Consider the following 15,684-nt stretch of genomic DNA (forward strand, 5'->3'; position numbering starts at 1 on the left):
GTGATGGTATGGGGGTGTATTAGTGCCCAAGACATGGGTAACTTACACATCTGTGAAGGCACCATTAATGCTGAAAGGTACATACAGGTTTTGGAGCAACATATGTTGCCATCCAAGCAACGTTGCCATGGACGCCCCTGCTTATTTCAGCAAGACAATGCCAAGCCACGTGTTACATCAACGTGGCTTCATAGTAAAAGAGTGCGGGTACAAGACTGGCCTGCCTGTAGTCCAGACCTGTCTCCCATTGAAAATGTGTAACGCATTATGAAGCCTAAAATAGCAGAAGGGAGACCCCCGGACTGTTGAACAACTTAAGCTGTACATCAAGCAAGAATGGGAAAGAATTCCACCTGAGAAGCTTCAAAAATGTGTCTCCTCAGTTCCCAATTGTTTACTGAGTGTTGTTCAAAGGAAAGGCCATGTAACACAGTGGTGAACATGCCCTTTCCCAACTACTTTGGCACGTGTTGCAGCCTTGAAATTCTAAGTTAATTAGTATTAGCAAAAAAAAAAAAAAGTTTATGAGTTTGAACATCAAATATCTTGTCTTTGTAGTGCATTCAACTGAATATGGCTTGAAAAGGGTTTGCAAATCATTGTATTCCGTTTATATTTACATCTAACACAATTTCCCAACTCATATGGAAACGGGGTTTGTATTATATTAATATAATTTGTAATGAATCCTTCCGTGATTGGTGAAAAAGCCTCATCAAGCCTGTTTTGTAGACGCTTATAATTGCATCAAACAATTGTAAAGTTCCATTTTGTTTGGTTTTGGTGAACTAATTGTGTCCGATTATACGCTCTTTAATTAAAGTACCACAGCGGAGCAAAACGTTTCAAGAAAATCTGGATTAAAAACAATTATCAGTGCTAATAAATACGTTTTCTTCTCGTATGTGCTTAGACACAAGTCCCACATTCTTCAAACAACCCGGAATGCGAATCCAACAAATTGTCTAGCGAGACTGCTGCATGTACGCAGTAAGTCTGATTGGGTGTGTTTGTGTAAATAAACAACAACAAAAGAGCACATTGCTGCAGTAATGATTTGTCTCGACAGGATTGGACAATGCGGTTCGGAATACTAAGTCAAAACAACATTAACACATACAGGAAAAAAAACTGCCCCGATAGAATAAGACCAGTATCCAGTAAATAAATAAACATGAAGTCTCAGAAAAGTCGGGCAGGGTTCAGCACAAAGATGCCAGATGTGTGTAAATGTCTGACATGCACGTTAAGGCAATAATTAGCTTCACTTTTCCCATCCAATTAAAAGCATCACAATCTCATCCCACATTGTTTTGAAGATGTCCTACCTGAGCATCAGCAACACTAGCGCTTGTTGGCGTTTGGCACCCCCTAGAGGTCACTCTGTTCCTTACACCCAATTATTCCACACCGGGGTTTAACCTTCAACCTCGGCTAGAGCTAAAATAAAGTACACTGTCCCAAAATGTGTGTATAACAAGGCGTCACATTCAAATGGCAAATAAGTGAGCTTGTTAAACGACATAAACGTTGTGTGCTTCGTACTGGTAAACAAACATGTTGTTAGCAGCAGACGGGAGATAAGAAGTTGTGTTTGATTGTTTTGAAAAAGGCAGTTCATGGTCGGCTCGGCGTGGGTGACACCTTCTAGAAACCGGGACATGATCATGATAATATTCCCTCTTAATAAACTCACAATATAGTCTTCTAGATCAGTGGTTCTCAAAAAAGTAGGTACCAGTACCCCTGGGTGTACTTGGGATTTCCAAAATACAGACAATGCAAACTGTGCGTTCCATTTGTACTCGGAAATGTGAATTTTTGAGTTCCTAGTCGGAAATTTTTAAGTACCAGTAGAGTGGAAAAACAAGTTGCCTTTATATTGAAGCTACAGTATTATCGTACATATCTGACGTATGACACCGGAAGTCTTACACAGTTTGCGAATAAATAGATATGATCAAAATAGTATCAATCACAGAGATTCCTGAGCCATTTTAAAGGGGAACATTATCACAATTTCAGAAGGGTTAAAACCATTAAAAATCAGTTCCCAGTGGCTTATTATATTTTTCGAAGATTTTTTCAAAATTTTACCCATCACGCAATATCCCTACAAAAAGCTTCAAAGTGCCTGATTTTAACCATCGTTGTAAACACCCGTCCATTTTCCTGTGACGTCACATAGTGATGCCAACACAAACAAACATGGCGGAAAGAACAGCAAGCTATAGCGACATTAGCTCGGATTCAGACTCGGATTTCAGCGTTTTAAGCGATTCAACAGATTACGCATGTATTGAAACGGATGGTTGTAGTGTGGAGGCAGGTAGCGAAAACCAAATTGAAGAAGAAACTGAAGCTATTGAGCCATATCGGTTAGAACCGTATGCAAGCGAAACCCACGAAAACGACACGACAGCCAGCGACACGGGAGAAAGCGAGGACGAATTCGGCGATCGCCTTCTAACCAACGATTGGTATGTGTTTGTTTGGCATTAAAGGAAACTAACAACTATGAACTAGGTTTACAGCATATGAAATACATTTGGCAACAACATGCACTTTGAGAGTGCAGACAGCCCAGTTTTCATCAATTAATATATTCTGTAGACATACCCTCATCCGCGCTCTTTTCCTGAAAGCTGATCTGTCCAGTTTTGGAGTTGATGTCAGCAGGCCAGGGAAGCTAGGGTCGATAGGGGGTTTAGCTCGCTCGTCTGCGGGAACAAACTGCCGCCATTGCTTGCCGTGCTACCGAGGTCCTTTGTCCCTGAATTGCTCACACACTCCGGCAGATTTAATGGGGGTCTGGCGGCAGATTTCTTTGACTTTATGGTTGGAAATGCATCTGCTTTGAGTGTCGCAGGATATCCACACATTCTTGCCATCTCTGTCGTAGCATAGCTTTCGTGGGTAAAGTGTGCGGAACAAACGTCCAATTTCTTGCCACTTTGGCATCTTTGGGCCACTGGTGCAACTTGAATCCGTCCCTGTTGGTGTTGTTACACCCTCCGACAACACACCGACGAGGCATGATGTCTCCAAGGTACGGAAAACAGTCGAAAAAACGGAAAATAACAGAGCTGATTTGACTCTGTGTTTGAGAAAATGGCGGATTGCTTCCCGATGTGACGCCACGTTGTGACGTCATCGCTCCAAGAGCGAATATTAGAAAGGCGTTTAATTCGCCAAAATTCACCCATTTAGAGTTCGGAAATCGGTTAAAAAAAAAAAAGGTCTTTTTTCTGCAACATCAAGGTATATATTGACGCTTACATAGGTCTGGTGATAATGTTCCCCTTTAAAAGATAACATGTTAGCCAGTCACGTGATGGCGCGGCGTAGAGGTAGGAACTGCAAATCCCTTCCCCGCCAACAACAAAACAAATCACTTTGGGTAAAATGTTGATAAAGAAACATATATTTTTGATCCTGAATATAAGAAGAATGAGCTACACTGCTAAACAGATCCATCTGTAGTGAAACACTAAGCATCATGTAGCAGTATTGCTAAGTGCTAAAGAAGAAATACAAACAATATCTTACTGTACAATGTCTGCTCTCACTTCGATGACGACTAATAGGATGTCCATATCTTCCCGTTTAGATGAAGAGTTAATCACCATGCACCCAAATGGTTAACAAGGTTTATCTCTGGTTATAAATTGAATGTCACAGATGAACAACTTCTAGATTTATGGCTAAATCCTCTTAACGTCCAGATGAGAGGCAATCTGGAATAACTTTGACGAGCCGAGACACGATGAAGCGGGAGACCTCACTGCTGGCTCACAGTACAGCAGCAGATGTCTACTGAGCTGGGTTATCAATTCGCCACTAAAAAAAATAGTTTGTCTGTGTTCGCGCTTATAAGTACGCATATATAAGAAGGATTGTGAATGATAAACAGCACATCTCTCTGTAATTGTTTAGTATTCCCAGTATGACTGGTCAGAGTGCAGAAGTGTCACTGAAGTGTTACTACTGTGACGTCAATATGACTGAATATGTGGCATTTTATGATGTTTATACTGTATTTTCACATTCTTTGCAGATTGTAAATACAATTGATATGGTTTAATGGATGCAATGGAACACTACGCATATAAAGTCAACTTGTTTGTCCACTCTACTGCTACTTTAGGCAAGTCAGTGCATTCTCACCACTTGGCTTCAAAGATGGCTGCTCTGAATGTAAACAATAATTTAAGCTTCTATATCTGTTACGTTTTGTCGCACTAAATGAGCCATGCACGATTTATTGTTGAACATTTACATAGTGATGTTACTGTAGTGTAAACAATTAAAAAACGTGGTATAAACATTCTTAATCGTGAGCGATAGTGTCTGAAGGTTGCAGAAAGTGAATATTTTCCCATAAGTTGTTTATACTCAGACAAGGCAAGTGCAAGAATAGCTTCAGTGGATGTGACCAGCTTGATTTCCGTCCGTGTAACTGGAACGCTCACAACTCGGCTCCGACTTCCGAGGTAAATGGACCGCATCGTTATTTCATGTTTTCTTATACTTTGGAGTCTCAGTTGCAAATATGCATTCATTTCAGTTGGTCTCAGTTGTGTTAGTCAGGAAGTAGTCTTTGCCAAAAGGTTGAGTGTGCCAGTCTTGTCTCCTGTCGCGTACTACCAACATACTTGCCAACCTTGAGACCTCCGAATTCGGGAGATGGGGCGGGGGGTATACACATTTTCAAGTATTTCTTTATACCGTATTTTTCGGACTATAAGTCACAGTTTTTTTCATAGTTTGGCCGGGGGTGCGACTTATACTCAGGAGCGACTTATGTGTGAAATTATTAACACATTACCGTAAAAATTTCAAATCATATTATTTATCTCATTCACGTAAGAGACTAGACGTATAAGATTTCATGGGATTTAGCGATTGTTTGGTAAATGTATAGCATGTTCTATATGTTATAGTTATTTGAATGACTCTTACCATAATATGTTACGTTAACATACCAGTTGGTTATTTATGCCTCATATAACGTACACTTATTCAGCCTGTTGTTCACTATTCTTTATTTATTTTAATTTGCCTTTCAAATGTCTATTCTTGGTGTTGGCTTTTATCAAATAAATTTCCCCCAAAAATGCGACTTAAACTCCAGTGCGACTTATATATGTTTTTCCCCTTCTTTATTATGCATTTTCGGCCGGTGCGACTTATACTCCGGTGCGACTTATACTCCGAAAAATACGGTATAAATATAAATAAATAATCCGTTCATGAATGAGTATATCGATTCGGCCACCGTGTTCAATGGAGAAGTCTGATCTACAAAATGTGCAGGCAGCATACCCCTTCCCCTTCCAGCTGTCCTGGATGAACTGAAATGATTTTTTTCCAATAATTTTGGAACTTCGTTCTTCTGCTTCGTCTCTGTTATGTTTTTGGACATTACTACTTGCCGTAGTTTTGAAGCAATGCATGATGGGAATCCGGATGTTGTGTGTCAGTGTATTAACGTGCCGGCTGGAATAAACACACACTGAAAAATAGCTCCGTGCCTGCCTACTTTATGGGTTATAGATAGAGACATATATAATAGTCTCCTTTTCAGGTGAGAGAGGACGCTAAAGGCACGCTCCCAATATTGTTGTCCGGGTGGAAATCGGGAGAATGGTTGCCCCGGGAGATTTTTGGGAGGGGCACTAAAATTCGGGAGTCTCCCGGGAAAATCGGGAGGGTTGGCAAGTATGACTACGAATACTGTAGGTACTGTGCTTATTACACACCAGCTGTTTGATTGTAACCTGCATCTTAGTTGTAGTTTTCATTAACAAATTTGGGATGTGTTGAAATCGCCATGTAAAATTGCTAATGCTACTCAGTGTATATCCAATATAAATTAGCATCGAGATGGGTGCATTTTGAAAAGTGAACACTTGCTTTCGAGCACTTTCTAGCAGGCATGAAAAACTGCAACGTTACCTAGAGGCGGGTCCGCTATGAATATGCCCGTTTGGCTGCCGAGTGCTTAAAGTCTGCAACCGTAAGTGACGATACGTGCAACAAAATTATTGAAATATGGTACCTTTTGATTTTACGGGAATCTGTACATGGTAGTACCTACAAAAGTACTGAATTCGATAAAGTTGAATATTTCTAAACTAGTGGTCTGCGCACAATTGAGTTCCTGAATTCAGATGTACGGTATTCTGATTTAGTAAAACTATAGATTTAGTGGGGAAAATATTTGATCCCCTGCTTATTTTGTATGTGTACCTCCTTAAGAAAAAATATATGAACACTAAGTACAGAACTGGTCATAGTATTTATAGGTAATATCAAAATATATGAAAAATATATGAACACTAAGTACAGAACTGGTCATAGTATTTATAGGTAATATCAAAATAAAGTTTATAAAGTCATTTGTATCTGCATTTAAGAACACATATTTATCATAATTTTCAATAGAGGCCACACTAATAATTATTTTATACATTTGAATAGCTTTTTTTGTTTACAATTGAAGTAATTGTATGTTGTTTCAAGCACGATCACCACAGATGAATGTTTTGAGCGTAATAAAACAGTTACTAACGCAAAAGTGCTATGTTTCAAATATGCTTTTCGCCGGGGATAGTGGGAGAAAATATGAATTCAATATTTTGATAACCACTGAGATTCTCAAATCATGCAGGAAATAAATAGATGTATTGGAAATGGGAACGCCTCGGGATCCCCCCGGGAAGAGCTGGACAAAGTAGCTAAGAAGAGGATAGTCTGGACTTTTCTGCTTAGGCTGCTGCCCCCGCGACCCCACTTCGGATAAGCGGAAGAAAATGGATGGAAATATATACATTAAATATGTCATTAATGTTTATTTCTTCTCATATGGGAATGACCTGTCAAATGTGTGTTTTTGCAGGGTGTAGAAAGGTTGAGAGCCACTGATCTAGAGATGCTGGTGAGATAAAAACATTGTTGAGGAGTCTTAGTGAAATGTACGGCAATTCAATACGAGGTTGTGTTTTCTTGAAGTTAGTTAATAAAGTGACTGAATGTGTCGGTTAAGACTCGACTAGTAGCTTTTGTTTCCCCCCTTAAGACTGATTGTACCATCAATTGAATACTTCATTTGGAAAACAAGAGAATAAAAACGCATGTCGGCAGGAAGGCTCAAAAGAGAAAAGATTTGGCTTTCACTTGCACATCTGCCCAGTTCACAGCAGGACATTTTGTTCCAGCACTAAAAAACCATCACCTTGAACTTTTTGTTGAGAAGTCGGTCCTTGATTGCATCATCTCACAGAGGACTAAAGTGAATGTTGTTTGAGCGTCTTTTGGTCCACTGCCAGTCTTTTTGGTCCAGTCTTGTTTGCAACCCTGTTAGTAGCGGCCGTTGGCACTAGGAGAGTTCCCGTGCTCGGTCGTAGTCTGAGATCAGACCTTTGATATGTGACAGTTTCTGATGGAGGTACTCGCAACGCTTCTTTTCTTCCCGGTAGCCAGGAAACCTCTAGAAAAACAAAAGGCCTGAGGTCAGTACTCAGCAATTTAAGTGCAGGGACATTTTGTAAAAACAATTTTGATGACTGCACTGCTTTATAAATAGCACAGCAAAATTCCTAGAATTTTCCAAGTTGGAAGGTTTTTTTTAAAATTTGGTGTTTGCAGGAGCAAATGACAATGAAGTGGACATTTTCCAAATAGTCTACTGGGTTGGAATTTGCTAACCATCCATCCATCCATCCATCTTCTTCCGCTTATCCGAGGTCGGGTCGCGGGGGCAGCAGCTTAAGCAGGGAAGCCCAGACTTCCCTCTCCCCAGCCACTTTGTCCAGCTCCTCCCGGGGGATCCCGAGGCGTTCCCAGGCCAGCCGGGAGACATAGTCTTCCCAACGTGTCCTGGGTCTTCCCCGTGGCCTCCTACCGGTCGGACGTGCCCGAAACACCTTCCTAGGGAGGCGTTCGGGTGGCATCCTGACCAGATGCCCGAACCACCTCATCTGGCTCCTCTCGATGTGGAGGAGCAGCGGCTTTACTTTGAGCTCCCCCCGGATGACAGAGCTTCTCACCCTATCTCTAAGGGAGAGCCCCGCCACTCGGCGGAGGAAACTCATTTCGGCCGCTTGTATCCGTGATCTTGTCCTTTCGGTCATGACCCAAAGCTCATGACCATAGGTGAGGATGGGAACGTAGATCGACCGGTAAATCGAGAGCTTTGCCTTCCGGCTCAGCTCCTTCTTCACCACAACGGATCGATACAGCGTCCGCATTACTGAAGACGCCGCACCGATCCGCCTGTCGATCTCACGATCCACTCTTCCCTCACTCGTGAACAAGACTCCGAGGTACTTGAACTCCTCCACTTGGGGCAAGATCTCCTCCCCAACCCGGAGATGGCACTCCACCCTTTTCCGGGAGAGAACCATGGACTCGGACTTGGAGGTGCTGATTCCCATCCCAGTCGCTTCACACTCGGCTGCGAACCGATCCAGTGAGAGCTGAAGATCTTGGCCGGAGGAAGCCATCAGGACCACATCATCTGCAAATAGCAGAGACCTAATCCTGCAGCCACCAAACCAGATCCCCTCAACGCCCTGACTGCGCCTAGAAATTCTGTCCATAAAGGTTATGAACAGAATCGGTGACAAAGGGCAGCCTTGGCAGAGTCCAACCCTCACTGGAAACGTGTCCGACTTACTGCCGGCAATGCGGACCAAGCTCTGACACTGATTATACAGGGAGCGAACTGCCACAATAAGACAGTCCGTTACCCCATACTCTCTGAGCACTCCCCACAGGACTTCCCGGGGTACACGGTCGAATGCCTTCTCCAAATCCACAAAGCACATGTAGACTGGTTGGGCAAACTCCCATGCACCCTCAAGGACCCTGCCGAGAGTATAGAGCTGGTCCACAGTTCCACGACCAGGACGAAAACCACACTGTTCCTCCTGAATCCGAGGTTCGACTATCTGGCGTAGCCTCCTCTCCAGTACACCTGAATAGACCTTACCGGGAAAGCTGAGGAGTGTGATCCCACGATAGTTGGAACACACCCTCCGGTTCCCCTTCTTAAAGAGAGGAACCACCACCCCGGTCTGCCAATCCAGAGGTACCGCCCCCGATGTCCACGCGATGTTGCAGAGCCTTGTTAACCAAGACAGCCCCACAACATCCAGAGCCTTAAGGAACTCCGGGCGGGTCTCATCCACCCCCGGGGCCTTGCCACCGAGGAGCTTTTTAACTACCTCGGCAACCTCAGCCCCAGAAATAGGAGAGCCCACCACAGATTCCCCAGGCCCTGCTTCCTCATAGGAAGACGTGCTGGTAGGATTGAGGAGGTCTTCGAAGTATTCTCTCCACCGATCCACAACATCCGCAGTCGAGGTCAGCAGAACACCATCCCCACCATACACGGTGTTGACACTGCACTGCTTCCCCTTCCTGAGGCGGCGGATGGTGGTCCAGAATTGCTTCGAAGCCGTCCGGAAGTCTTTTTCCATGGCCTCTCCGAACTCCTCCCATGTCCGAGTTTTTGCCTCCGCGACCGCTGAAGCCGCACACCGCTTGGCCTGTCGGTACCTGTCTGCTGCCTCAGGAGTCCCATGAGCCAAAAGAACCCGATAGGACTCCTTCTTCAGCCTGACGGCATCCCTCACCGCCGGCGTCCACCAACGGGTTCTAGGATTACCGCCACGACAGGCACCAACCACCTTGCGGCCACAGCTCCAATTGGCCGCCTCGACAACAGAGGTGCGGAACATGGTCCACTCGGACTCAATGTCCAGCGCCTCCCTCGTGACATGTTCAAAGTTCTTCCGGAGGTGGGAATTGAAACTCTCTCTGACAGGAGACTCTGCCAGGCGTTCCCAGCAAACCCTCACAATGCGTTTGGGCCTGCCAGGTCTGTCCGGCATCCTCCCCCACCATCGCAGCCAACTCACCACCAGGTGGTGATCGGTAGAAAGCTCCGCCCCTCTCTTCACCCGAGTGTCCAAAACATGAGACCGCAAATCCGATGACACAACTACAAAGTCGATCATGGAACTGCGGCCTAGGGTGTCCTGGTGCCAAGTGCACATATGGACACCCTTATGTTTGAACATGGTGTTTGTTATGGACAATCTGTGACGAGCACAAAAGTCCAATAACAGAACACCACTCGGGTTCAGATCCGGGCAGCCATTCTTCCCAATCACACCTCTCCAGGTTTCACTGTCGCTGCCAACATGAGCGTTGAAGTCCCCCAGTAGAACGAGGGAATCACCCGGGGGAGCACTCTCCAGTACTCCCTCGAGTGAATCCAAAAAGGGTGGGTACTCTGAGCTGCCGTTTGGCGCGTAAACGCAAACAACAGTCAGGACCCGTCCCCCCAGCCGAAGGCGGAGGGAAGCTACCCTCTCGTCCACCGAGTTGAACTCCAACGTACAGGCTTTGAGCCGAGGGGCAACAAGAATTGCCACCCCAGCCCGTCGCCTCTCATTGCCGGCAACGCCAGAGTGGAAGAGAGTCCAGCCCCTCTCAAGAGAAGTGGTTCCAGAGCCCTTGCTGTGCGTCGAAGTGAGTCCGACTATATCTAGCCGGAACTTCTCCACCTCACGCACTAGCTCAGGCTCCTTCCCCCCCAGCGAGGTGACGTTCCACGTCCCAAGAGCCAGCTTATGTAGCCGAGGATCGGACCGCCAAGTGCCCCGCCCTCGGCTGCCGCCCAGCTCACACTGCACCCGACCTCTATGGCCCCTGCTATGGGTGGTGAGCCCATTGGAGGGGGGTCCCACATTGCCTCTTCGGGCTGTGCCCGGCCGGGCCCCATGGGGACAGGCCCGGCCACCAGGCGCTCGCCATCGTGCCCCACCTCCGGGCCTGGCTCCAGAGGGGGGCCCCGGTGACCCGCGTCCGGGCGAGGGAAATCTGGGTCCTTTGTTAGTGTTCTTCATAGAGGTCTTCGAATTTGCTAACTGAAATGTAAAATAAAATAATAAATTATATAAATACATATACATCAATATATTTTCTCAGCTGCATTTAGGCGGGGTACTCTCTCTCTCTCTCTCTCTCTCTCTCTCTCTCTAGAAAAGACCCCAATATTTGTACACAATTGTCAGAATGCCATCCGTTTTTAAATGTTTTCCTTAAATGCATTTCTGTCATGTATTTGCACAAAACATGCTAACAGTTTTATCTAAAGTTCTTTCAGGCTGTATTCTGGTGGGAAATTTGCCAACAAGCTAACCAGTCGTATTCTCCTCACTCATTTTTATACTGATGTATGCGTTGATCTGATCACTGACCGTATAGCGTTTAAGGCAGTGGTTCTGAAACTTTTTTCACCAAGTACCACCGCATAAAACCCTTGGGTCTCCAAGTACCACCATAATTACAACATTAAAATACAGTAGTGTATTCAAACACAGTAGTGTAGTAGACCTAAGTATTCATTAGGTACCACCATAATGACAACATTAAAATACAGTAGTGTAGTTCAGTGGTTCTCAACCTTTTTTCAGTGATGTACCCCCTGTGAATTTTTGTTTAATTCAAGTACCCCCTAATCAGAGCAAAGCATTTTTGGTTGAAAAAAAGAGCTAAAGAAGTAAAATACAGCACTATGTCATCAGTTTCTGATTTATTAAATTGTATAACAGTGCAAAATATTGCCCATTTGTAGTGGTCTTTCTTGAACTATTTGGAAAAAAAGATAGGTTTTTATTTATATTTATAAAGGATTTTTGAATTGTTGCTATTTTTAGAATATTAAAAAAAAAATCTCACGTACCCCTTGGCACACCTTCAAGTACCCCCAGGGGTACACATACCCCCATTTGAGAACCACTGGGGTAGTAGACCTAAGTATTCATTAGGTACCACCATAATGACCAACATTAAAATATTGTAGTTTAGTAGACCTAAGTATTCATTAAGTATCACCATAATGACCAACATTAAAATACAGTAGCATAGTAGGCCTAAGTATTCATTAAAAAACAGGCAGATGTTTTATTTAACAAGTATATTTAAAATATTTGGCAATCGTGCCATTACACAGTTTGAACAGTAACACTGTTTGAATATAGAAAAATAAAACATTGTACTTAATCAAGTGTTTCTTTGGCGTACCACTAAATGAAGCGTAACAGTTCGAGCATTACCGTATTTTCCGCACTATAAGGTGCACCGGATTATTAGCCGCACCTTCAATGAATGGCATATTTCATAACTTTGTCCACCAATAAGCCGCCCCGGACTATAAGCCGCGCCTACGCTGCGCTAAAGGGAATGTCAAAAAAACAGTCAGATAGGTCAGTCAAACTTTAATAATATATTAAAAACCAGCGTTCTAACAACTCTGTTCACTCCCAAAATGTACGCAAATGTGCAATCACAAACATAGTAAAATTCAAAATAGTGCAGAGCAATAGCAACATAATGTTGCTCGAACGTTAATGTCACAACACACAAAATAAACATAGCGCTCACTTTCTGAAGTTATTCTTCATTCGTAAATCCTTCGTCTTCGGTGTCCGAAGTGAAAAGTTGGGCAAATGTGAGATCCAAAATGGCCGGTTCCGTCTCGTCGAAGTCATCGGAGTCAGTGTCACTGTTGTCCAGCAGTTCTGTGAATCCTGCCTTCCGGAAAGCTCGGACCACAGTTGTGACCGAAATATCTGCCCAGGCATTTACGATCCACTGGCAGATGTTGGCGTCGTCTGGCGCTGTCTCCCTGTCTTAGTGAAGGTGTGTTCGCCTTCGGTCATCCATTGTTCCCACGCAGTTAGCAGTCTAGCTTCGAATGCCCTGTTGACACCAATATCTAGCGGCTGGAGGTCTTTTGTCAATCCACCCGGAATGACGGCGAGTATTGAATTAAGCGCGTAAGCGTGTCTCTTAATGTGATGTTATGAGCTAGCAAATATAACAACTACACTACCCAGCATGCAACGATAGTGACGAGCATGCGCGGTAGCCCTGAGAAGCGTTGTTGTATGCTGGCAGTTAGAATGTGCTTATGAGCACGCTGTGAGTAAACGTTGAGAACTCAGTTAACACGCCTCGTCTGCATTATTTATAATTAGACAGACAACACACTTAATAGGAGCCATTTTGGGGTCTTTACATAAACACACAAATGGAAATGAAACGTCACATATCCCAGCATGCACCGCGCGCTTCTTCTTCTTCCGGGGGCGGGTGGTTGCTTACAGTACAAGAAGAAGCGCTTCCTGTTCTATGGGGGCGGGTGCTTACCTTGGCGGTTGCTTGCGTAGAAGAAGAAGCGCTTCCTGCTCTACCGGGAAAAAAGATGGCGGCTGTTTACCGAAGTTGCGAGAACGAAACTTTATGAAAATGAATCTTAATATTTATCCATATATAAAGCGCACCGGGTTAAAAGCCGCACTGTCAGCTTTTGAGTAAATTTGTGGTTTTTAGGTGCGGCTAATAGTGCGGAAAATACGGTACTTGAAAAATCAAAATATATTGCATGCCTAATCTAAGTGGGGATTTTTTTGTGATAAATCACATGAGTTAACTCATTAATTTTGACAGCACTAATATATATATTTTTAAATAAAGGATTTATATATAAAAAAAATATATCCTTTAAAAAATTTGTATACTTTTTTTTTTTGTCAAATACTCATTCTGTATAAATACACATTTTAATACTACTAATAAAGCAATAACTTGGATTGTTTGAAATGGATATGGTACATTTAAAAAAAATATATACTAAAAATAGTTTTAAAGAATACAATTACAGTACATTTGGAAAACTGTGGAGGGGTGCGTGGCCTGCGGGCCTGCCGCGGAGCGGGGTGTGCCAGGGCTTTGAAACACAGCTGACAGGTGATTAGATTGCCAAGCTGGGGTTTGTTATCTAATCACCTGTCACCTGTGCACACATCGCACTGTATGGAATGGCCTCAATCTCGTTACCCTGCGTAATGACAATAAAGCTGATTCTGATTCTGATTCTTTATTAGTGGCAGCCGTGCAGAGACACGTTGTTGGGAGTTGGAGCCAGGGAGAGACACGCGGGACTGAAAAGTAAAAACATATATTGCTGGAACGAGGCGTGCATGCCAATAAAAAGACTGTATTCACACTGTATACCGGGCTTACGAAGATCTGTCGGCCAGGAGAACCCACACAAGAGGGAAACCTCCGCAAAAACATTTTACAGAATTGACCGATTTATTTGCCAAAAAAGTTCCATTACTACCACGAGCCTCTGCAGCCGGGGATTATTGTCATCACAATAATCCCCTCAATTCTCCCAAAAAACGGATGAACTCACTGGACTATAAAGACATATGCAAAAGTGCAATATATTTATCTGAACAGTAATCTATTTATATCTGCATCTTCTTTTGTAAATGCAAACACTCTGCACCTTATTGCTCTTTTACAACACTAAATGGTCCCTAGTGTGTGAATGTTGTCTGTCTATCTGTGTTGGCCCTGCGATGAGGTGGCAACTTGTCCAGGGTGTACCCCGCCTTCCGCCCGATTGCACCCCCCGCGACCCCGAAAGGGATAAGCGGTAGAAAATGGATGGATGGATGGATCCTGCACTACAACGAGCTAATGCAACAACATTTCGTTCTTATCTGTACTGTAAAGTTCAAATTTGAATGACAATAAAAGGAAGTCTAAGTCTAAATGTGGAACATTAAAGATCAAGACAAAAAACAGCACCCTTGTCTTACAAATATACCCAAAAAATTGAAAAAATAAAAAGAGTCTAAAATAGTGGAAAGTCATCACTATTATATTGTTCCAAAATTCCTGAGCTTAACTTCTCATGGAACGTTCCAGAGATTTCATGGAATGTTTCCACCCTTAAAAAGAACACTTTCCAACGGAGCAGAATTAAAGAAACAGAAACTTTGCTTTTGGCTTCCTATCCTGTGTGCAAGTTTAGAAAGCCTAGCGCAGAGCAGGGATAACCACGCCCCGCTCGCCCCGGAGCTCATTTGATTGCAAAGTCTCTCGCTTGTGCCTTGGATACTGAAGGAAACACAACTCTACTTTTATTCAGATTACGTGCATAACTATGGAAGTAGAATTGTCTCACATCAACTTATTTATATCAATATGCTATTAATACATATGCATGTATTAATAAATATACAAATACAAATGTGATATACAAATTAATAATGTGTATAAATAAACACGTATTTTTAAATATATTTTTCAGATTTGAAAATATATACAAATAAAATGTATAAATATAAAAATGTGACATACAAATAAATCTAGAATTTGTATAAATAAACGTGTATCTGTAAATATCTTTTTGAGATTTGAATATAAATATGCTTGATTTTGTATTTATATTGAATTTGCATATGTGGATCGCTTTTTTGCTTTTGTGTCGATGAGACATTCCTCCCACAAACCAGAGGCACAAATAAATGTGACCTAAACACTCCCCTGAATAACCAGCAGAGGGCACTGCAGCCAGAGCGGTCTGGGTCACAGAGCATTATATGCATTATATGCAAAATGCCCGGAGTTCTCTGCACAAAAACAATCCACGTCTTTACAGAGAGAACACACAACGGGCCTGAGCTAGCTAACATTAGCGTTGTATTAGCTAATGCTAATGTATCCAGTTAATCTGAAAGACCGTGCTAGCTGCTTATTTTATTGTATCAATGCCGTGTAATGACCTTGTCCCGATGTAGATACTGATCT

At 43.2% G+C, this 15,684-nt stretch overlaps 1 protein-coding gene across 1 annotated transcript in view; it reads right to left on the bottom strand.

The window, feature by feature from the left end:
- Positions 1-6,382: 6,382 nt before the first annotated feature.
- Positions 6,383-15,684, bottom strand: part of LOC133572326 (RNA polymerase II elongation factor ELL2) — a 111,682-nt gene continuing 102,380 nt past the window's right edge. The window contains exon 12 of the mRNA XM_061925241.1: positions 6,383-7,492. Within this exon, the coding sequence (XP_061781225.1) occupies positions 7,382-7,492 (111 nt within the window). The 3' untranslated portion in view covers positions 6,383-7,381. The remainder of the gene's footprint in view (positions 7,493-15,684) is intronic.

The sequence above is a fragment of the Nerophis lumbriciformis genome, linkage group LG29, assembly GCF_033978685.3.
Source record: "Nerophis lumbriciformis linkage group LG29, RoL_Nlum_v2.1, whole genome shotgun sequence".
NCBI lineage: Eukaryota > Metazoa > Chordata > Actinopteri > Syngnathiformes > Syngnathidae > Nerophis > Nerophis lumbriciformis.